At 54.6% G+C, this 23,613-nt stretch overlaps 7 protein-coding genes across 7 annotated transcripts; 6 read left to right on the top strand and 1 right to left on the bottom strand.

Annotated features, from left to right (window-relative positions):
* Positions 1–426: 426 nt before the first annotated feature.
* Positions 427–1,983, top strand: CLAFUR5_06494 (Histone-lysine N-methyltransferase, H3 lysine-79 specific; the record flags this gene model as incomplete). Its single annotated transcript, XM_047905642.1, has 1 exon — positions 427–1,983. One exon carries the CDS (start codon positions 427–429, stop codon positions 1,981–1,983), a length of 1,557 nt encoding a protein of 518 aa, XP_047761861.1.
* A 2,787-nt stretch (positions 1,984–4,770) lies between these two features.
* CLAFUR5_06493 (uncharacterized protein) lies at positions 4,771–7,977 on the top strand (the record flags this gene model as incomplete). Its single annotated transcript, XM_047905641.1, has 1 exon — positions 4,771–7,977. One exon carries the CDS (start codon positions 4,771–4,773, stop codon positions 7,975–7,977), a length of 3,207 nt encoding a protein of 1,068 aa, XP_047762468.1.
* A 1,389-nt stretch (positions 7,978–9,366) lies between these two features.
* Positions 9,367–11,734, top strand: CLAFUR5_06492 (uncharacterized protein; the record flags this gene model as incomplete). Its single annotated transcript, XM_047905640.1, has 2 exons — positions 9,367–9,990; positions 10,094–11,734. 2 exons carry the CDS (start codon positions 9,367–9,369, stop codon positions 11,732–11,734), a joined length of 2,265 nt encoding a protein of 754 aa, XP_047762044.1.
* A 659-nt stretch (positions 11,735–12,393) lies between these two features.
* On the bottom strand, positions 12,394–14,115 carry CLAFUR5_06491 (uncharacterized protein; the record flags this gene model as incomplete). The annotated part of the gene is made up of 2 exons (XM_047905639.1): positions 12,394–13,505; positions 13,566–14,115. 2 exons carry the CDS (start codon positions 14,113–14,115, stop codon positions 12,394–12,396), a joined length of 1,662 nt encoding a protein of 553 aa, XP_047762469.1.
* A 3,493-nt stretch (positions 14,116–17,608) lies between these two features.
* On the top strand, positions 17,609–17,904 carry CLAFUR5_06490 (uncharacterized protein; the record flags this gene model as incomplete). The annotated part of the gene is made up of 2 exons (XM_047905638.1): positions 17,609–17,702; positions 17,756–17,904. The coding sequence occupies 2 exons, from the start codon at positions 17,609–17,611 to the stop codon at positions 17,902–17,904; spliced, it is 243 nt and encodes an 80-aa protein (XP_047762470.1).
* Positions 17,905–18,849: 945 nt separating this feature from the next.
* CLAFUR5_06489 (UPF0664 stress-induced protein) lies at positions 18,850–19,735 on the top strand (the record flags this gene model as incomplete). Its single annotated transcript, XM_047905637.1, has 2 exons — positions 18,850–18,860; positions 18,973–19,735. 2 exons carry the CDS (start codon positions 18,850–18,852, stop codon positions 19,733–19,735), a joined length of 774 nt encoding a protein of 257 aa, XP_047761874.1.
* An 862-nt stretch (positions 19,736–20,597) lies between these two features.
* On the top strand, positions 20,598–23,597 carry CLAFUR5_06488 (Extragenic suppressor of kinetochore protein 1; the record flags this gene model as incomplete). Its single annotated transcript, XM_047905636.1, has 3 exons — positions 20,598–22,437; positions 22,498–22,787; positions 22,851–23,597. 3 exons carry the CDS (start codon positions 20,598–20,600, stop codon positions 23,595–23,597), a joined length of 2,877 nt encoding a protein of 958 aa, XP_047761873.1.
* Positions 23,598–23,613: the final 16 nt, after the last annotated feature.

Genomic DNA, 23,613 nt, shown 5'->3' with positions numbered 1-23,613 from the left:
CTTCACGTTGATACTAGTCGATGCTACAATGCCTGACGTCTGAGCAACATTAGGCAGAGAATGGTAAGACGCTTTGCTGGGGCACCGAAATCGAGATTACATTGCTCAGCAGCGACGACTTGTTTCGAAGTATGAGACGGATCCCACGTCGGTTCACATCGTTTGCACTTCTACATTGACACAGACATCTCCTTCACTGGACTCGCGGCCGATCCCGACAAGACGTGCAAGACATGGTCTTGTCTCGTGTCGCATCTCACTACACTGACTTAGATCCTTTGCGAGTGTCTCCTACGACATATCTGCGTCGAGCACACCCTCGAACAGTCTCAGCCACGCGCGCGAGTGAACGTCTATAGAATTGCCCAAGTCGAAGCCGAAAACCCGAGAATCCACATCCTTCGTTTGCCGCTTTGAGCTTCAGGAATGCAGAACACCCACAAGCGGAAGCGCAAGCAGGCACGCTCGCCATCTGGACGCTTTCGGCCGACAGTCCACGAGAAGCAACTTGTGGAATCAGGTCTTGATGTCGACAAGCCGTGCAATGCGACGACTGAGCAGCTTCCGGCACGCAACGATGCTGGTACCAAAACACCAACATCTTTCAATCCCAAGGCATCTGCTGGCACAACAACGAATTGCAGAGAACCGTCATCCGAAGACCAGCAACAGCGCAAACTTGTGCCAGTGGTGCAGAGAGTGACCACACGACTTCTTTCTCAGTATCGAACTACCACAGAACTCAAGGACGAGCCACCGCATAAGCTTGTGCCAGTGATAACACGGGTCACTCCAGAAACACTAGCCCAATACCCGAAGATACCAGAAAGTCCACGGCTTGACTCAACCCCGATGACAGCGGCCGAGCTGCTAGCCTCTCCAGCAAGGCACCTGGACGAACCCTTCCCAGATGCATTGGCTCCGCTACAATTTGCACTTCACCAGGTTCCGGTATCATGGATAAACATGCTGCATCATTCTGCTAGCAACACAAGCACTCCGTCCCCTGGGAATCGCACCGGATCACCTTGGTCAGGAGAGCTACGCTACCCATCGGGCTTCTCGGAACGATTCGTTCTCACCAGAAACAAAAGCAGACCAAGTCGCAGCAAGCAAGGCAACCTCGGTCTACAGCCTATTGACGATCTGCTTCGGACAATCGAAGTCATCCTACGACTGGTCACCGGGAAGGCTGATGCACCGGTCGACATCTGTGTCGAGCTCGAAAATGCTTGGAAGCAAGGCAAGCGCAGCCTGTTCGAGAAGAAGCTTGGAGCAGCGAATGGTCTCATTGCCAGCCCACTGCGGATCACACGACCATCGAGCGCCATGATACACCACTTCCTCGAGCAGCTCTACGACCGTGCTGTTTCGCCGTTTGTAGACAACCTCAACAGGAACATGAAGAGTCGAGAAGGAGCCTACGGAGAGATGCAACCTGCTTTCGTGTCCAAGATCTTCAGGCAACTTGGCGTCAACAAGAACTCAGTCTACCTTGACCTGGGCTGCGGCGTTGGCAACACTGTCATGCAAGCAGCCCTTGAGACTGGCTGCGAAGCACACGGCATCGAGCGAGAAGCATATCCACATCTGGTCGGCTCCTACCACCTGCAACAGTTCCAAATCCGATCAATGCTCTGGGGCATGCGCCCAGGCAAAGTCCAGCTGTACAACGGCGACTTCTTGCAATCACCAACCATCGACGCTCTCCTCCCAGATGTCGACCTGGTGTTGGCCAATAACTTCATGTTCGGACCGGAGACAGATACGGGCATCGCTCTATACGGCAAGCTGCTCCACTCCCTGAAGACAGGCGCCCAAGTGGTGAGTCTACATCCGCTCGCAATCGCCAAGCTGAGGAAAGTCGGCGGCAGTAACAGCACTCCCTGCCTAGCGTTCGAGACTGAAGAGCTGATTTACGAAGAAGGATCGGTGAGCTGGAGTGGCAAGGCAGGGACGTACTACGTCTCTACGAAACTGTAAATATGAATTTCTGTTGCAATGGATTGGCGACTTCATCGTCAAAGGTCATGACCACCAAGTCTAATCCCAATGCTCACCACTCCGTCTTCTATTCGCACCACCCGACACTGCAATCCCACCCACAACCGCCGCCAGCGTCGTTCCCTTGAACACGGTCTCGTATTGCCCCCACTTCATAGATTTGCTACACGGCTGTCTCGAGATTCGCCAGAAAGCGCCGCCGGTGGCTAAGCAGTACACAACGCCTATTAGTGGCAGCTTGTATTTCTGCACGAAGCTACTCATGGATTCATGAGGGTAGTGTTGCGATATGGTCATGTCGGGGGATCCTTTTATTGCCGGTCTCGATGGCACGAATGGAGAAGTGGTGGGGGTAATAGGTCTTCTGTGATTGTCTTGACTTGGCCTGGGGCGTATATGGATGTCGTTACCTCGTTGGTTGATGAGTGAGAAGGCAGCTGATTTTTCTTGATGCTGTATGTTTTCGTTGTATGTGGTCAATGACGCCGAGACTGCAGGCGCAGAGGCGCGTAGGCTTTCTGAAACCCAGCGTGCAAGTGAAGCGGCATGTTTCCCTTTCTGCTGTTGATTATCAGCACTATGAGATGTGGCCAAAGATTCGCGTCCATGCTTCTCAAGCAACTGAGTACACAGGACGATTGCACTCAGAGCGTTGCATACATTCTCTTGCAATAGCTCTGCTGCGTGACCTCATGTCACCGCACCGTTGTGACAGCTGGCAGATACAGTATCAAGTGACCCACAAGCAGTTGCTTGCCCTCCAAGCGAAAGCTGGAACATACGGAAAGGGATCACCTACCTTTGGCGACATGATGTAGACGACGTCGTGCGGCCGCGAATACAATATTCCCAAAATGGACGATGGACGTATGGAACCCCATCTCTGGCATCTAGACTCGCGGTGCTGTTCCTGGTTGTAGTGCGGTCCGTCATGACAAAGGTCATCCTTGCATCGTACACGTGGGCACTCCAGCTTCTAGAATCGATCAGGACTTGTTGGTCCGTTGCGACACGCTACTTGGCAGTTCTGCTCATTGTGAGGCATGCGAACGGTGATGTATGAGAGCATCTCGCAACAATTCAATGGCATAGATTCGAATAGCCAAGGTCTTCGCACGCCTTGGTCCAACTTGGGCGTTGCATCGACTCAATGTCTTTCTCCTCGACTGGGTGAGTACTCCAGCGTATTGTTGTCTTTTTAGCATCAAAGGGGTAGCATTGTCCGGATCTCGGCACGTTTAGAGAGTCGCAACATGCATGATCCTCAAGACTCCAGGATGAAGATCAGACAGGATCATGCGTTGGGTACTGCGGTCAGGCAGAACTTAGAAGCAGCGTCCCAGTTCCTCGGCGTCTTGGTGGAGTTGACGGCGAGCTAGATACTGACCTCGCCGACACAGTCCAGGCGCCGCGAGGTAAGTCGCGTTGAAGGCGAGCTAGATACTGACCTCGCCGACACAGTCCAGGCGCCGCGAGGTAAGTCGCGTTGAAGGCATGCTGCTCGTCCCAGGCCATTGAATGCTCCAAGGAAAGAGTGATAGACAGTCTTCTATGCCTTCGAATGGCTTGGCTGGTGCTTTGCAGTCATCGCACGTCGAATTCGTTATTCCAAGGGATCCGCAGCATGGCAATGTGGTGTCTTGGTGTTGGTGTTGAGGACAGGATAAGGAGGGTACCTTGCGGGAAGCTGGGTTCATGGCTGTATGTAAAGGAAGCTTAGGCCTTATGTGGGATCAGACTTCAATAGCAGATGCAGCCCAGTCGATGGTGGTGATCGACCACATAAAGGCAAAGGGATGACAGGAACTCGAAGTTGGTGTTGCTTCTGCTCGGCATGTGTCGGCATCGGGACATTTTGCAATGACGAATGTGAAACCTTGGACCACGCGCTGTAATGCCGAGCCAGAAAGTCGTGGCGCTGTACCTCTCTTCGATGCCCAGTCGGTGCTCCATTGCGAGTGCGATACGTCCGTAAGCATTGCTCAGGGCCTGAATGATGAGCATTGATGACTGGCTTGTATCCCAGACATCACGACTTTCGCTGGGTTAGGTACTGTGCTAGTTGGTCTATCGGGAATGCCTGACTGCACCAAGGCAGGGACGGGGGGATAGAGAGCCACCCCCAACGACAGCGTGCAGCCACAACAACTCCTTCGACGGCCGAGTATGCCGACGAAGATCTGCCCGCAGACGGAGATGAAGTTTCGATGGTTGCTGACGAAGAGTGCAGACTGTACACTGTAAGTTCGCAGCTGTTGTGAGGGGCGGTGTTGAATACACGCTCGTTCATTCAGCTGGTCAGCCCCAGACGGCCGATCATCCATGTGCGAACGATGCGAAATGAGATGTCTGCTGCCAGTCTCCGCGCTGTCGATTGCCAGTGGGCGCGCCGACTGGTGTCACGCCTGCTGTCCAACACTGCAAGGCCGTCGATCACACGAATCCTTCGGGAATGCGCAACGAAATCATTCAAGAAGTGCTGCTGCTAATGATCGCAGTCGTCGCCGCCTTCTCGGGACCTTCAGCCTCGAAATGACTCTCTTCGCTGGCGCCTTGACAAGTCTATAACACCGGCTCGGCCGCGACGACGTCGTCGTGACAGCTTTTTCTGCTTCGACGTGTCCCAGCCTCCAGCGGGAATCCGAGCAGCGCGCGAGGTGCAATTTGCATCTGAAACCGACATGTTCGAGAAGACGCGGGGGCCCAGGAGAGGAGCGGGAGGACGACTCATCCTAGTCGAGCTTAATTGCTGTTGTAAAAGCCGGGATGCGTTTCATCAATCGCGGCAGCCCGGGCACATCGCATGAGCATGTCAACACCACGGCAGCGAACGTGGTCCTTCAAATTGGACCGAAGAAGATGCCCATCAAGGCCGACAGACTACGTGGCGCCAGTCTTCGCCTGTGCTCTAGACGGCAGAGTGAGCTTCAACTATCGACGCAATCGATCCACGACGAGGAGAAAGCGATTGACGCCTTCTCACGCATGGAAGAAGAACTTTCTGGCACTACGTCAAATGGAAGCGACGGAAGCACCATGCCATGGTCTCCCGACTCGTACGGGATGCCTAGTCAGCATATCCCAGCCAACACGCATAGAATTCCCCGGGGGCCGCTTGAACATGATTACCATACAAACCCTCCGCCTGCCTACACAAAGCAAATGAAAAGCCAACAGACCGCCGAATCAGCTGTTCGCGACATGGCCCTGCATAAGGGAGGCCCGACCATTTTCGACTCGTTGCGTGAGGCTCCACCGCGCAGACATTCGTCTCTGGCAATGAAGCAACATCAAGTGTCTAAACGCAGCAGCAAAACGACAGGACCCACTTCATCCGGGCCAAAGAAGCTCCATCTGGTACACCTGTTTCCCCAGCCCAGGCCTGCGACCGGTCGACTGATGAGTCCGGCGAAATTTCAGCACTCCCCAACAGGACTGAGTGATCGCACCAACTCGCCACTCCCACCACTGCCAGGCGCAGGATCAAGCTCTGAAATGCGCAAGTCAGATAGAGCTCACAACCCGACCCCGTCCCTGCCACCATCGACAAGTGCTTCCGGGACAGCCGGCAGAGGCAGCAGGAGCAAGGTTTTCGACGAGGATATCTTCGACCAGCACAAGACGCACGTACGGAGGCCTCCGAAAGGTATTCAAAATTGGTTCGACGCATTCTCAGACAACGATGAAGATGAAGATGATGTGTCTGAGGAAGAGGTGCAAGCGGACAAGGAGCCATCGCCGGAGCCTCAAGAGTTACCTGCGGAAGATGTCCTACCTTCAGCTTATCTACCGCCAAGTAGGCACGCTTCGAGGGTGGATTACAATGACCACCAGCATCAGACACGTTCACTGGAGCATCTCCAAGACACGCGCTATCGGCATGAACCAGTGCAAGAGCGAGGCCATGTCCACAGGAGTGAAACCACCCGGTCGTGGGACAGCATACAGTCTTCGCATATTGGAGGCGCGCGACAGTCCGTAAGCGACGTCAGACTGCACTCACACTTGGCGACAGATCAAAGTGTACTGTCGGTGTCTGAATCGGAGTACACTGACGAGGACGATGGAGGTCAAGGTGATGAGCGGGTGGACAGCGTTCGCCCTTCGTTGCCGCCTATTAGGGACAGCATTTACGACGACCGAAATATCTTCCTTGGTTCTGCATCAGCACTTGGTGTTCGAAGATTTCCACGACCACGAGCGGTCCAGGACCTGGCAGGTGCTGAAAGGGAGCACCTCCGACAAGTGCGAAGCTTTCCACCAGATCATGCACAACAAAATGAGTGCGAGGACGCCTCACACACATCCAGTAAGACTCCAAGCGCCGCATATCCTGCAAAACTCCTTCCCATCACCTCCCAGGACAGTCTCCCGCCCACGGCTGACAAAGTCGCATTGCGCAAACTCCAAGGCCTCACTATTTCCACGCAGACTACTGACAGCAGTATCACAGCCAACCAAGAGCAGCAAGACGCGCGCGACAGCGGTAGCAGCAGCGTTCCTTCCGATGCCGCGCACATGATGGCAGTGACAGACGAGGAGATGATGCTCCTGGATCTGATGCGTCGCAAAAGAATGATGATGCAGCAAATGTCCTTTACCGAGGGCTATCAGCTAGCGATGAAGACCGAACAGGAGCGACTGGCCAAGCGCACCGAATCTGCTGAGCTGAGGGCTCTCAAAGCTTTGCGGAAACGAGAGGACGAGCAACGTGACAGTTCCATGTCATCTGTCGGCTCACCGACGTCATCGCAGAGTGCGCCCGACATGCGCAGGCGATTGAGCCAGATCCGCAAGGAACAAGTTGACAAAACATTCCACATCCAACGCTTCTTGAGCATGTCTCAGCCGCAGCCACTTGCGTCTCATCCTCCAGAAATTGAGACTACACCTGTGGGTGACTTGTTACCTTCTCGACGTCCCAGCGGTGAACTGTTGCCGGCTACGGTCTATTCTCCAGCGTCCGCTGGAACTACAAGCAACGTCAACGTCAGGCCTGCCATGAAACAAGGATCATTCGCATCCGACGAAGAGATCAAGAGGAGGGTCCAGCACTTCATCGAGACCAAAGGCGCTCCACCTCCACTCAACACAATGCCGAAGACCATGCAAAGGTTTGGCAAGCGCGGACCAGCAAGCATGCCGCCCTCTCCGGTGGTCGAAGAGGCGGAACCGCCTGCTGTGCCCAAGAAAAGCCCCGACCGCTTCAATCACGGACGAAATTTCTCGGCGGTATCGCAACTGACACGCAAAGTGTCGTCTGTCTCCCTTAATGACCACGAGCCTCGAGATGTCTCCCCTGTGTCGGCATTACCATCGAGAAATAACACTCTGCGAGACCCATTTCCCGTGACGAACGGGGAAGCCCCACCTCCACTTCCAGGGACTGTAGAGAAGGCACAAAAAGAACAGGAATACCCACAAGCGAACTTGGAACGCAGCACTACCCTTGTGTCACAGCTCACATCCTCTCCAACTGGCGTCAGGAACAGTCCTGTCTCACCCTTCACAAACATCATCAACGCTGCCACCGCTCCAAAGCCACTCAGCGCAGCCACAGCCAACTGGACACCCGCGGGCAAAGCCCGACGCATACAGGTGATTGCGCGGCCGAAGCCAGTGGAGAACAAGCGACAAAGCACAATGTATGCCGTCCCCACCGACGACAAATCAAATGGCATCATCGTCACCGAGAAACCCGTGCCGGAGCAAGAGCCCGATAAGAGTCCCGAGCAAAGAACGAAGACGGGCAAGGCAGATAAGGTCGTGTCTTCTGCCAAACCTGTCTGCAGGTTGAACACCGTTGAGGCAATTGACCAGCACGGTAGCTTAATCAGTATCACCAGTGCCGGGGAAGAAGTGCTCGCTGCCTGGGGCGACCTTGGCGGAGGGCCAGGCTCGCTGCGCACGAAGCTTCGAGTGAAGCCTTCTGGGCCGCTATCTGGTATCATGAATTCGCCCCCGCCACGATAGATGTCAGGGTGAAATGAAGAGAGGATGAGATGAAGAGATACCCCATGTTCCATATAGATCAGAATTGAAGAGCTGGAGGACAGACATTATTCGACATTTCTTAGCTATGATGTAGCGCCGTTGAACATACTACATATTATCTATCAGAACCACATCGAATCCTCCGCACATCGGTAGTGTGCGTGTCTTTCCATCCCGCGACCAGGATCCATTGGCTGACGTGATGGTGTACTTCTTCGACCCGATGCCAAGATGGTCCTCGTAGACCTATCACTTTGACCACATGGCGTCCCTTCCAGCTCCAGCTCCACCTGCACCCCGGGAACACTATCCGAGAGTACTAGCCACAGAACCCTTTCCGGAAAATGGACATGGTTCAACTTCTTCGCAATCCACAGGCATCGGGCCGCGCGACCTGACTTACCATGCTGCGCTGTCAGCAAGAGCAGCAAGGACTGGGAGCCTTGCTGTGAGGTACCGGTGTGGTGGATCGATGTTGAGGTGCAATCATGCGAGGCTCAAGTGCTGTGAGCATGCACCAACAATGCCTAGGTAGTCAGCATGAGGTGGCTTGTACTGGTGGATGCCGGGGCATACGAAAGGATGTGCTGGTTCTCGGAAGATACCTTACCTATGACGCTGGGGTGAGTACATGTGAGGGAGATTGGTCCACTTCAGCCGTTACAGCGCTGGGGGGCAGTGGTGTTGGATGGATGATCGGTGCTGCCTTCTTTGGAACGTGTACGTGTTGGTTGGGCATGATATACCTAGATAGTCACTTTGATGGAATGGGAAGGCGAGCTTGTCGTGCATGGACTCAAGTTGCAGAGTGTTGGTCTTTGAGGCGGGAGGGCATGTGTAGATAGACCGGTTTGAGAAGGTGGGAAGGATAGATGGAGTGAGGGAAGTTTGGGAGTGTTGGCTGTCCGAGCAGGAGGCCATGTGCGGACTGAGTCGACAGGTCCAGAGGGGAGTTGACGAGTCCACAGGAAGTAAGGCGTTGGGGAGCATAGATGCCGTCGAGTTGTACTCGGGAGCCAGTCACAGGCTTTTTGGTATGTGAGTTATGAAGGACTGATATTGGCCACATGACCCGCGAGTGAGTCGCTATGACTCTGGCACATGTGATACACACACATGCAGTCAACGAAGCCAAGTGCACCAAGTTACTTCATGCGTTGGCTGTTTGCTGCTTGACAAGCACGATCGCAAGATGTTGTATCTATGCGCGGTCGTTCACAAGAACTGTCTGGTATATCAATCGACGTTCTTACGTATATTCCACCCTTCATTGTACTACGCAGCATGTGATGATCTCCCACAATGCCCAGGTGGTTTCGATGGCCTTCCATGCAGGTGAGGTCTGTTTGGCGCGGCTGCCGTTTGTGAATGCATCAATGCGTCGCGGCAAGCTGCAGGAGGAAGAAGCCCGCGTTCCTGCTTCTTCACTTCAAATCGTCACACCAGATCCGCGACAACAACCTTGACACCACAGCAATAGCGACCGCGCAACGCGCTATGAAACACGACTCCCCTATCCGTCGCGGCATCAAGAAAGTACGCGCCGCAGTCGGCTCTCCTTTCCGCCGCGACAGCAAACGCACCTGCATCACCCACCACCCCTACCTCACAGGCAACATCTCCTCGCCTGGCTCCTTCGCCGAGATCAACAGCAACCACTCGGTCACCACCTTCGATCCCTCGGACTCAGACACGGACAGTACGATGGGTAAGTCCAACAAATTCGACTTCACCAACCGGCCGAACTCGGGCGTGAAGCTGGGTGGCATAATTGGGAGGGATCTCGAGAAGGAGGCGGACAAGGCCCAGAAGGATGCCGAGAAGCAGGCGGCAAAGGCCCGCAAGCAGAGCAGTAGCAGTGTCGTGAGCAGTCAGAGCAGTTCGCCGGGTGATGTCGTTATTCACCACCTCGATATCAAGATCCCGTCGAAGCAGCTTGGTGACGAAGGCGCGATCGCGATGGCGGATGGGCTGAAGAGAGCACTGGAGAAGGTACGTATCGCGAGGCGGTAATGTGCTTGAGCTGGCAGTAAAATCCACAGTCTTCTGCTGTGGTGTCGCGCGCAGTGAACTTGATAGCTGACCAGTATGACAGGGCACCTTCACCGCCGGCGTAGCGCTTGAGGATCTCAACCTTTCCGACAATGCCATTACTACTGCGACTCTGGAGCGTCTGGCGCCTGCCATCAAGCTTGCGTGCCACGATGTCAAGACCCTGAATCTCAGCAACAACGCGATCAAGGTGGCGAACGACGAGGAGGCACGTCAATGGCAAACATTCTTGCGCTCCTTCGGAGACTGTCGCAAGATGCGACGACTCGACTTGAGTGGCAACCCGCTCGGCTCGCGCGCTCTGGAAATTCTGGCTCAGGTATACACAAGAGAACCACCAATCGAGCATATGTCGGCGAGTGGCGACAGGTCTGTCGTTTCATTGTCAAGCCATGAAGATGGTGAGGAGCCGGAATCGGGTGATTTGCCAGAGGCCAGTGGCATGATCGATGGCCAGCATCTGAAGAGACGATGCGGTCTGCGAGCGATTCCGTACATCACCCTGAACAATATCGGACTCGACGAAGCCGGTGCGCTCTGGCTTTCATACATACTCGAGGAGCACCCGTTTCCCTGCCAGCTCATCAACCTCATCAACGCATCTTCACCAAGCTCACCAATCGGGACGTACGTGCAGGGCGGCCACAAGCCACAAGGCATCGATTGGGAGAACGAGCCTGATGTTGGTCGAGATGGTTTCTACCTGCTCGGAAGGGCAGAGGCTGTACGCGAACAGGTTATGCTAGCCGATCAATTCAGCATCAACGACTCGGAAGTGGGGACCGCAGACACAGGTGGCGACGCCTCGAAGCGTATGCATGAGCGCAGAGCATCACGAGGCGACAGACGTGCCAGCATTCGATCTGTTCTCACTGTGGATGGAGAGCAGGAGCAATCAGAGCTGGAGACTGCTCGCAAGAAGGTTCAACGTGCTGTCATCCAGAAGCACGGTGCTTGCAGTGTTGAGCTCTGGCAAACATCTCTGCGCATCACTCTCGCAGCCAGAGTCCTAACTGCGATCGGGCCAAAGGTCCGAGGCGGCGTGTATACAGGACCTCCACTGTTCGACCACAAGGCGAGCTCGCGACCAGTGACTCCAGCGAATCGCATCACAGGCGGCGCTCGAACGTCTCCCACTGGAACGATGCGACAAGGCACCTACGCAGCGACCTTGACAGCAAACACAGATGCAGTTGCTGGAGAGCCCTTGGTCGCCATCACAGAGGTCACCAACACTCCCACAACGCCCAAGATGGTGTTTAAGGCACACCGCAAGGGCGGAATGAGTGAAGGCAGCGACGGCATCGATCCGGAAGAAGTCGCGCAGAAGCTCCAGAAGCTCCACCTCTCCGTGAAGCGCGATGATAACCCCGAGCGCTTCGTCAAGTACCAGGAAGGCAGTTGGAAGCACCGTCTCGACCAGCGCAACGGGCCCGACAGATCTTACAGAGACACCACGGTCGCAAGCCAGCTACCAGCCAACATCATGGAGACAATTGCGCTGAACTCCGTGGACTTGTGGGCGCAGAGACTCCTGACTGAGAAGCAGCGGAAGCGATGCGTTGAGTGGGGACTGCAGCGAAACAACTTCGTAGTGGAGAAGGAATGGCACAAGATGGCGGACTCTGCACAGGTGGTGATGCTCCTGGAGCGGACCGGGTGCCTCGCGCACCAGCAGGAGTAGAATGGGAAGTGGGCGAATGACTGCACAGGATGCAGTTGAGAAGAGTCGGAGAACCTGGATCGTGCGCTCGATAGATGTCGTAGCAACGCAAGCTACGCCCGCCACATGACATGGCTGTCTTCACTTTCGCATTTCCGCTCCTCCTTCGCCACGTCCTCTTGCGGCACTTGGTGCTGTGAAAAGCTTCTGACACCTCTTGCTACTGTGATTCGCTCCGCTCACCCTCCAAGTGTCACATGGATTCTCAGCGCTTCACGGATCTTAAGTGTAGCCATATTTCTTGCACGGCGCGACAGCCTTTAGATTGCGTTGGCTCAATGCATATTGCGAGTCACTTGCGCTGCTCCTCACTCTCGTCATGTTCTCTCTCTCAGTCATAATCTTTTCCGTAGTAATCATATCATCTTCTCGTTGAGCCACGTCCTTGTTGAACCTGCGCCTTCGTGTTCTATACTCACACAGAGCGACTTTTCCCCCAATGTTATACACGCTAAACTTTCAAAACTTCGTCAAGTCATCCCGTAATCCTTTTGTTTTCCCGCCCACGGCATCGATATGGCGTGGTTTCCAGTTGATGTATCTTCTCCTAGCAGCCATCACAGTAGACTCGTTCCCTCAGAAGAGCCCACTGAATGGATAGTCTCCTCCATGAATTACTCCTAAGAATCGCCGTTATCCTTGATCCTCACAGTCTCGTCCACGAACTCCGGGTATTGCCGCTGGAACTCACTTCCCAAATTCCAGTTCGACAAATTCCTGAGGTGGGTCTCAAAAGCCGGGCTAAGCTTCAGAGACGGCCGCTCGTTATCCCCAGCCGGGACCAGGACGTATTCATCTCCCATGTGCCAGTTCAGTGAGATTGTCTTCGTATAGGGGACAAACCAGTCATCGAAGTGGACCTCCCGCTCACCTGTACACAGGGTCTTGCGCATGTGTGGCCAGGGCAGGTAGTCTAACCAGCAGGCATGCGTCCTGTCGTATTGTTCTTGGATCGGCCGGCACATCGTCGGGAGGCGCTCGTAGCAGTCGGCACATGGGCAGATAAGCCAACGTAGGACGAGGAACATGACGTACAGAACTGCGACTTTCTCGGGTAGCTCTGCAACGTCGGGAAACTTCGATAGCATGTCGACGAGCAGGGCAGAGACGGGATGTTGATGCTCTCGTTCGGGCGAGTTTGGATCGATTAGAGCGGCGAAGGTAGGATAGTCTGGGCCGATGGCGTCGAACTTGGACATGCCTTCTGAAAGCATTCTCGTGCGGCTCCGATGGAAGTCGATGAGTAGGTAGTCGAGTGGACAAGAGGCCCTGCCAACATTCGTCAGGCGAGCATAGATGGGCTGTTCCGGTGTCGCTGGTGAATGGCAGGATTGGGTGGCGGAGGAAGTGCTGTTGCTCGGTTCCAGAAGGAAGCTCAGGCCATGGCGGTCTCCATTCGGCGTATGCTGTTGCACATGCGAGCTTGACGGCGGTCGCTGGTCGTGCTGGACGCCATTCGTAGTGGCGAAGTGTGGACCAGGTGGATGGTTCAGACTAGGCGACCACCTTCGGAGCGTGCTTTCCCCAGCTTGAAAAGCAGGTCCAGTGCTTGCCGTTCGGCTAGGCGGACTCGTCTGGATATGCGAAGACTCAGGCGAGCGAAGTTCTGGGTGAATGTGCTGCTGCTGCTCGAATGTCGGGCCTTGAGGCGAAGTGGAATACGCCTGCTGGTTCTGCGAATTCTGCTGATTGGTAGGAAGCGGAGGTTGCTGTGCTGTTAAGGCGGCGAGTTCTGCGCCGCTGTCTGTGAGTAAAGAGGTATATATCAGGTCATCGAACGTGAAATACTCACCATTCAGGTCTGGGCGTTGCGATCCCCCAACGATCCCTGCAATGGATCCAAGTCTCTTTCGCAACTCCTCACAATCTGCCAACGCGCGATCCCTCTCCTGTGCCACGCGCTGCAACTCTTGGTATGGATGCTGACTTTCCAGCTCTCGTATCCTCCGCTCCAGCGCCTCTATCGTGTTCCGCGTCCGCTCTCTGATTGCTCTCTGCGCTTCACGATCATTTGCACGCTTCTTGGCGAGCTGATCGGGCGTCAAGTTGGCGACTCCTCTGCTGCCCGGCTGCCCGCTGGCCTTGCGCTTCTTGCCGAGGGATGCATTGTTGGGTGTGGGCGTGTGGTGTTGCGACAGCGCGGCATTTGCAGTTGCGATGGCAGCCGCTGCTGTACGCGGCTCGTCCGGTGATGACAGGTTTAGTGGAGAGTAGCCCGCTGGAGGATAGGGCGGTGCTGATGAGGCGGTATGTGATGTAGTCGTCGCCGTCGCCGGCGGTGCTTGCATGGCGGGCTTGCTGGGTCCGACGGACATGTCCACGTCGCTTGCTGCTAGAGTCATGAAGGTGCAAAATGGGACGCGATCCGACTCGTTCCTTCCCGAGGTAAAGCCGGATGTGGGTGACTTCCAATTGAATTCCTGGCGTGGTTGCCTGGCCTCCGTCTCTCCATTCAGTCAGCTGTTGTTCCAACGCGCAGTCACACTCACAACATCAGCATGACGGGATGGCGACATTCAAATGCTCCAACAAGTCACTGGACCGACGCAACATGATATTCACTGCTCTCGATGCCTGCATGACATTGCGAATGTGGCGCTGAACTTTCCCTCCTGCCCATGAGTCGCGTGGCTCGATGCATTACCTGCATCGTAAATGGTAGCGCCGGTGCAGTCTCCAGTTCCTGCGCATCGCGTGGTCAGCTGAGAGTGTTGTTGCAGTGCACGGCTGATTGTCTACAGATGGTTGCTTCGATCTCTGCACAATGCAACAGCATCGTAGCACGGCCGCTTCTTGTCGAGAACGTGGTGAAGTCGCCAGACCTCGATGGAAGACCCAGCATTGAGGTATGACGATACCGTCAACGAATGACTCGCCCTCTGGCCATGACTTATGGAACGCCTGGGACGATCACTCACACGCTACACAACATCCTCGATCGACGTCTTTCACTTGCTTCTGACCACATCGTAGTCCGACTCTTGGACCGACGGCCACAGTGTCCGCTCACGCGCACTGGTCGTATTTGGTTGCCGCAACATCTCGTCGGCGTTGTACAACTCGACTCTGCGCAATCGGCTCCTCCACACAAAGAAGCGTTCCCGGAGTACCGTCTGCCCGGACCGGCTGCATGCAAGCGAAGAGTGCCGACCAAGGCTACCCTGTCGAGAGCCTCATCGGCCAGACGATAATCGCTTGGCTGTTCGCCGTTGACCTTCTGAAAGGCATAGCTTGCCTGTCTATCGCCCGACCACGAGTCTATCGCCCGACCACGAGTCCACCACAGGCGCCATGAGCTGTAAGGGCGATACGACCTGCCGCTAGGCTCTGCGATAGGCGCCACGGCATCCACCCGCGACGTTATGGAAGCTCTAGTCACGTTGCAAGCTCCTGCGTGACGACATCTGGCATAAAACAGCGTCCGATTGACTTGACGGCTGTACACTAATAATATTGCTTGACTCGATAGTCCAGGCTGGAACCAGCCAGCAACGTGTCTGACAGCGCCCGAGACACAATGTCACAGCAGATGGTAACCTTGAAGGGCTTTTGTGGAAGGTGTCCTCCAATAATGGTGCGGACTTGCGAAGCGAGCGACGCATCACTGTGCAGCCAGAGCAACTGCTCCAGCAGCAATTTGTATTGAACTGAGATTCATCATGTCCGCTATTGAGCCAGGTACAAAATAACTGCCCAGCCACATAAACACGCATGGCGACAACATTCCATGCCAAGCACAAGCTTCACTGGAGCTACGATGCACGATGCCAAAGTAGCCGATCCTACAAGGCATCGAATGCCCAAAAGGGGCGTGCTGCCACTCGCTGGCACTACGATGAAATCTGGAGCATGGCAGAGAATATGCCGTGTCGATGAGATGGCTGAGAAAGACGGACAGTGGGGATAGAACTTCTTGCCGCCTCGCCGAGTCACTGTAGAAGGGTGATCGAAGCAATGACCGACACTGGACAAGTACATGTACCGCGAACAACCGTTCTGACCAGTGGACCTTCCAGCACACAGCGCCACTGGTACATCCACAGCACATCATCCGCACCATACATCATTTGCCTTTCTTCCCGCCCTCCTGGTGCACCTCACCTCACCACAAAATCTGGATCATAACAATAACTCCTCATCCCAAACCCAACCTCTCAACTATCTTCGGCGGCATCCGTGCATCCATCAAAACCAAACAAAGCTGCAAAATACTAGCTTCCTTCCCCTGCACGCGACAGTCGGTCCGGTACATTAACGCATCACAGCAGGATCCCATCTCCACCTCAAAGCGCGGCGGATCACCCGATAGCACACAAGTCCCTCGATGACAGAGACTTCTTGTGCGAAACCTGGACGGCTATCTGCGTGAACGATAACGCCCATGCGTGACCGGTTCGTGGGCTTCAATGCTTCCAGGCCAACGAGCTCACCACTCTTGGCTTCCATGATCTTGGTATGCGCTACGGGTTGCACAAGATTGCCGACACATATGAGGACATGGCTGGTACTGGTACATTGGGCTTGCCAACCGCCAGGCATGTACTTAAGAGACATCTTGAATCTCGTCAGACACTTCTCCCCAGCCTAGAGTCATATGCGCTCTGGTACTGAGAGGTCAGCCATCGGCTGCTGCTTCTGCTTGGGATCCTCGGAGCATGAGCTCTATAGCTTAAGAAATGCTGCATCCTATCAGCCCAGTTGGTCAGCTCCACTATCGCTTTGCGCTAAGTACAAGTACTGCTACGAGATGGCCACTCGGACGAGGCGAGCGTCCATCAAGGCCGCGATGGTGATCAGCTGGGACGCGCACGGAGCAGACCGGGTTTGGCGCGGGAAAGCGAATTCGAGACAGCACACCACCGACTACTGGCCAAACTGTACAGAGGGAGTGTCATCGCTGTGGCAGCCCGAATCGACAGAATTCGGCATACAAAGACCATCAGCTCCAGTGTCCATGGGCAAAGATTGTGCATTTCACAATATCATCGACTTTTACACGCAAAAGCTGTCACCGCTGCCTCCAACATGGTTAACACCAAGATCCTACCCTGTTGCTGACTGCCATCGCCGCAGTGACTAGCCGCCTAATCTCTCCCGAGCTTCCTACCATTGAAGGTACACATTTTGTTGATCTATGTGATGTGCGGAGTCCGACCAGGAGTACAGCACGTCAAGTCGACGCGCAAGTGGGAGAATTGGTCGAGGACGCGGTCAGCTCACTCCAAGCATTGGCCGGCCGTATTCCCGCTGCGACGGGCGTTGTTGTGAATCAGACGATTTCTGTCCTGCAGATTCTTATCCTGACTGGCTAAGACGAGATCAATCGAACAAGCGGCGTGGCTTGAGTGGACAGACGAGCAACGAATGATCAGGTTATTTGTGACATGGGCCGATTGGGCGCCAGCTTGTGATTGAACGGTCCGTGCTCTAGCTATCTACCTTAGGATACTAGCTCTAAGGCTCTCGTCACAAAAGTCCCAGACTGATGTCCCCAACGAACGCGAATGGACAGTTCCACTACCCATTCGTGGTAAGTACAAGTAATGCCGTGGCCGTCAGGGCGAATTAAGCGTCCATCCACTTCGCTGAAGGTGGTCAGCTGGGATGCGCACGGAGTAGACCGGATTTGGCGTAGGGAACATGCAAGACTTCACCACCAACGATTGGGTTTTCGTGAAGCGACAGCTGCATGTCCCGTGCCTCAAACTGACCCGAGACCAACATATAAGACTCATCTCTCCCTTTCACTGAAGCTGAGAACCTTTCTCTGTACAGCCTTCGGCAACACCACTCACACCCCATCAAACCTCTCGAAGCAAGTCAACGACCTTCAATATGGAGAAGATAATGATGTTTGTCCTATTGCTAGCTCTCATCGCCACAGTCCACAGCTTGCCAATCTCTCCCGAGCACTCTGCTGCCGTGGAAGGTACATCTCCGCCTCCTCTCAATTCGATACCACACTGTTAACACAATTGCCAGGCCGTCAAGTCAATGAATTCTTGGAGACGATCAAGGCAACAATCACCGCACTTCAAGCCTTAGTCAACCAAGCCTCCACTACAGCTGCTGCTATGCTACGTCTGGCAATTGGGTTCCTCCAGATTATTGTTGACAGTGGTTTGACTTAGTGGGACACGGTGGGCGCTCCTTGCCAGGGTTGAGCTCGTCGATCTGTGAGGACGGGGCTTGACGCTGCCTGTATGGGGATCGGGGGAGAGCGATACGAGGGCATAACTGTTGGTCCGGAGTGTGCCGTGCTATTGGAGGGCATGTCTGGAGGAGTTTCAACATTTCTGTTCCGCAAGTGAACTTCGAAAGGTTAGCAATTTCATTAATGATTCGGTTGGTCTAGAGAGTTTGAACCAGTAGAGAGGCTCGTAGGATCATGACTATCTTAATTGACTGGGGACAAGTCTGGTTGCCGCGACACGCTCCATCTTGACATCGAAGTGAAGGCTCTCCCTCGAACACATCGGCGCCTAGCTGCGTAGTGAAGACTGTGGTAAATCACAGCGCGTTTAAACGTCCTTGAGCTCCCATATCTCTGCAATGGCTCGAAAGCCATCACCGCCGATCCAAAATTGATAAACAAGAGCTAGAGGGGCCACTGATGAACACGAAGAAGCACGACTTCGGGACGTGATGTTGATGGAGACTCGGGCAGTCGCTATTGTGTTCTTACACATGCCACGTGGGCCGAAGCGAGCCGACGCTTTGAAGCGATTACGCCACCTCGCATATTGTATATCGCGGCGGGCGCGGCTATTGAATAAAGTCACCGTCAACTTCCACAAACCATCGCAAACGATACATCCGATTGAACAGCTGGATCAAGACTCGGGAGTACACCTGCAGGAGCCGTACCGTGCATGAACCACGAAGCAGTCACAGACGATTGGTTCTTCATGTGACGTGCATGACTAGCACGCGGACAGCTACAGCTCAACCTTAGTTGCCTTCTGCAGTCAAGGCTTCTTGAGACTGCTACTACGGGGCTCCCACAACGGTGGAACACAGGAGACAGGGGACTCACCGAGAGTCAGTCGCAGCGACAGGTATAAGGATAGCCCAACATGTCTATCAAGTAAGTGTCATCTCCTTCTCATGGCTTTCAATACCGTGCCACTCCAGGCAGTCGCATTACCAATCCACAATCAAGGGAGACGTCGAGAAGGTCGGGGCTCACGCGTTCGCAGTTGGGTGATGCTCTCGCCCGCAACGAATCCTCCCTTCACACCGCTACCCAACGAACAAGTCGTATGCGTCGCCCCCGGCAAGCGAATAGGCTTCGACCTCAGCACACCGAAACACTACCCAGGTCGACAGGCACAGCCTTATAGCCTCTCGCACTCGAACGGATCACTCTACATCACGAATCGAAGGGTGGTATACCTGCCCGATAAGCCCACCGAGACGTTCAAGAGCTTCGCCGTACCGATACTCAACCTTCAAGACGCCCATGTAACGTTACCATGGTTTAGCGCAAATTCTTGGCATGCTGCGCTTCGACCAACCCCGGGCGGAGGAATTCCAACAAGCGCAGGCATACTAGAGCTGAAGCTCACGCTTCGAGATGCGGGCGTTTCGGACTTCCATTCTTCGTACGAGAAGATAAGAGAGAGGTTGATGCAGGCAGTCGACGTGTCGAATATAGACGGCGATAATGCGCAGGCCGTCAACCGTATGGATGTCTCGAACGTAAACTTGGACGATCTGCCAGCGTATAGCGAAGAGAGCGATGGCCCCTTACTACCTCCGACAGCGACTGCGGCAACTGTCGCACAAACGCAACATCAGCAAAGGAGCCAGCAACTGCGCGACAGTGGGGTTGGAGTCGACAGCGACGAGGCAGGGTCGCCCAAGCCGCAGGAGACGCCGGATGAGCCACCTCCTGGCTACGCAGAAGCGCAGATGGCCGGGGTGCAGGATGAGATGGAGAGGCGGGCGGAGCGAAGTTGAAGTTGTGATATTGATTCAAGCGGGCATTGCAAACGAGCGTATGATACCACGATATTTATGTAGAAGTGCATGTCTCGAGATGCAGAAGCAGGACGGCAGACAACAAAGTCGAGAACAAGGACTCAAAGATGTGTCACTTCCCGCGGAGCCTTGTGGTTGCTCAAAGGCTTCGTCCTCGTGCGGCCGCTGTGCCGACTGGCAGTTGTTCGAGAAACCGGGCTGAACGAGATGTCCACGTGGCAACCACCAAGTCGTAGTGAAAGCAGATGTGGGCGTGCTAGCAGCCCAGGACCAATACTCAGGTACACGATGTCCGTGGATAACAGATGAAGGAGATCAGTGCAAGTGAATCGCAGTTCGCGATCGGCAAAGGAGAATGTCCACCGGGTCCCTGCAACCAACAGAGGAGTTGGCCGGCACTCGGGCGGTAGCAGTGGCCTGCAGTTCGGCGACATGTAGAAAATCGCAGCAACGTCCCGTGTTCTGTTGTGGTATATACATCCATGTACTCGAAGTGAAAGTCAAACCGTGCTTTCTCGTTGTTGTTGTATCACATCTCCAAATTTGTAACGGTTTCAGAGTCGGCAGGAGCTCTGCCGCGGGAAGCACGCGACTTCGTTTCTGGCATCACCTGCATTGACCCTGCCAACAACCTCGAACTCCACTCCTCCCACAACCCTCGCGCGCGGCTCGACAGCACATGCACATCTTCACCCACCCTTACGACCACCAGACATACGACGCATGATACCCACGAACCCCGACACTTCTGAACAGCCCGCGACGAGACTGGCGGCCGAGGGCATCACATAGTCTCAGCACCACCGGCCCTAGTCTCGCACACATTTCGCCATAGCCCACAATGTTCTGGCGCTTTGGCGGCTATGCCAACATATCCACCCTCGACAGCATCCTCGACAAGGAAGGCGTCACCGTCGAGGAGCTTCTGGACGAGAGCGATCTCATCCAGGAGCTGAAGCAACAGAATAGCAAGCTCGTTGAGTTCCTGCGTGACGATGCCGTACTGCACAAACTGCTCAAGTATGTCGTCGCAAATGAACCACCAGAGGCAGAGACTCCCGAGGGCACTCCAGAAAAGGACAGCGAAGTGAAGACGCCGAATGAGAGGTCAGAAGAAGCTCCAAAGTCCCCGGGCATCTCGTTCTTCGGTAAAGGCAAGGCTCGCGGGCGGTCGCTGTCGGTGAAGAAGAACGACGATGGTGAGACAGAGCAGGAGAAGCGGGAAGCGCAGCGGAAGAAGTATGCCTATGTGGCATGCGAAGTCCTCTCCTCCGAGGTCTGGAGCATTACTGAGGCTTTGCTGGAGCAGCGCGACCATCTGCAGGAGTTTTGGCAGTACATACGACGGCCCGCGCCTCTGGATCCCCTGCAGGCTGGCTACTTTACAAAGGTCAACGAGGCGCTACTGGACAAGAAGACTGAAGACATGCTGGCGTTCTTCAAGTCTCTCGATGGCATCGTGCCTGCCATGCTGCAGCACGTTGATTGCCCGATGGTCATGGACCTCTTGCTCAAGATCATATCCCTAGAGAAGCACGAGGGTGGTCAAGGCATCGTCGATTGGCTGCAGACCCAAGGCTTGATTCCGCTACTGCTCGACTACCTTTCGTCGAGTCACTCGTCAGCCACACAAACTTCAGCCGGGGATTTTCTGAAGGCGATCATCACAATCTCTGCGAACGCAACCACCCAAGATCAGTCAGTTATAGGTCCCAATGAACTCACGCGAGAGCTCGTCTCGGAGCAATGCATCAAGTCTCTGATCGACGAGATGTTGAAGGGCGGCAACCCTTTAACAGTAGGAGTTGGCATCATCATCGAGGTCATCCGCAAGAACAACTCCGACTACGATCTTGACAACCACGTTGGACCCGAACCAAAGACATCCGATCCAATCTACCTGGGCGCGCTGCTTCGAATATTCGCAGAGAACGTTCCAAACTTCATGCACCTGGTACGCGCACCATCTTCTAAAAAGAAGGATCTGAAGGTAGCATTTGGCCGGAGTATTGAGCCTTTGGGCTTTGATCGCTTCAAGACTTGCGAACTCATGGCAGAGTTGCTGCACTGCAGTAACATGGGACTTTTGAACGAACGTGGCGCAGAGGTCGAAGTCAGGAAACGAGACGCCGAAAGAGAACGCCTAAAAGCGGAAGGAAAACTTGCCACACCGAAAGCACCTACCAGTCCTAGTCACGATGAATTCGGCAGCTCTGTTGACTCCCACGGCTTCCATCACGCCGAGCGGCCGACAGCAGAGGACATGGCAGAGAGGGAGGAAGACCGACGACTGGAGATCCAGAATGCTTCCGATGAGGACGGTTTCGAGAAGGTCAACGCACCAGACTCGGCATACGAGCTTCCAGATGAAGTGACTTTCGATGATTTAAACGAGAAGATCGATCAGACCACACATGGAGCACTCCCAATGCTCGAAAGAGTGGACAAACCTATTTCAACATCTTTCGGAAACAGATCGCCCATCGATGCAGATGCCATGCCCAGGCCGTTGTCGCCTAACAAGCCGGCTTCGCCGAAGAAGACAGGACTGCATTTTGATCCCCCGCCTACGCAAGCTGCAGACTCACCCACTACCGCCGGAGTTACCGACAGGATTGAGAACCTTGGTGTCGACGAGGACACGGTAATGTCTGAGTTCGGCGAAGAGCCGACGAATGAGGGTAAGCCAACATCATTACTGACCATACATTCGTGACGACAGCTGCTAAGAGTCGATACAGATGACGACGGGCCGTCAGAGCTTGAACGAGAGCTGGCGCGTTCTGCGGAAAAACCTGCGCCTCTAAACTTTGCAAAGAAGGATACCTCAGCGTCCAGCGAACCACAGGTCACGCAAACCGAAATCACTGAACCGAAAGACATTGGCGAAAGCGTAGCCACACTGCAAGGCCAGGATGCCTCGACCAATGGCGAGCGTGCGGCATACGACACTGAGCATGACGGTAAACCAGTTGTTGGCGACTTCCTGAAGATGCAGTTCGTCGAGAATCACGTTGTGCCAACCATTCTTGTAAGTCGGGCAGGTGTGGTCAGCGTACGGGAGGATATACTGACCGCTTATGCGATTGCGTAGGACTTCTTTTTCCGATTTCCATGGAACAACTTTTTACACAATGTGGTATATGATGTTGTACAACAAGTTTTCAACGGTAGCCTGGACCGAGGGTACAACCGCACCGTCGCCTTTAATCTTTTCCAACATGTTGAGCCGAAGGATGGGAAGCCGACCCAAGAAATCGGCCTCGCCTCAGGCAAAGACATTACGCACCGCATCTTGGATGGTCAAAAAGCCTCGGATGAATCTCAGAAGAACAAAGGGATGCGACTGGGATATATGGGGCACCTGACGCTCATAGCGGAAGAGGTGGTGAAATTTGCTAACAGGCATCCACCCGAAGCTTTGGACCAGAACATACGGGACCGAGTCAGCAGGGAAGAGTGGCTGCAATATGTTGAAGGTACACTGGCTGAGACACGAGACAAAGACAACGCAGTGCTGGGAGGCGTACGACCGGAGAATGCGATTGGCGTGCGAGCCATGGGTGGCATGGGCGGATTCTCCTCGAACACTTCGAACACACTCGCGAGCGCGGGTCTCGGCAACGATTCGATACCCCAAGATACTCTGGCACTTCAAGAAGGGCCCGTGGGGCAGTCCTTCGAAATCAACTCCGGAGTCAGCGGCTTTGGCGATGGCAGCGACGATGACGAGGAAATGGAAGATGAAGCAGTTGTTCGCGAACGGGAGCGGAGGGCGGCGTTTGCGGAAGACGAACAGGTCGGTGAGCTTTCGTTTGATGTTGACATGGACTACCGATAACGCACTGCCCTCGCGC

Source organism: Fulvia fulva, chromosome 5, assembly GCF_020509005.1.
Source record: "Fulvia fulva chromosome 5, complete sequence".
Classification (NCBI taxonomy): Eukaryota; Fungi; Ascomycota; class Dothideomycetes; order Mycosphaerellales; family Mycosphaerellaceae; genus Fulvia; species Fulvia fulva.
Note: the sequence above shows the minus strand (reverse complement) of the source record. Positions and strands in the feature narration are given on the sequence as shown.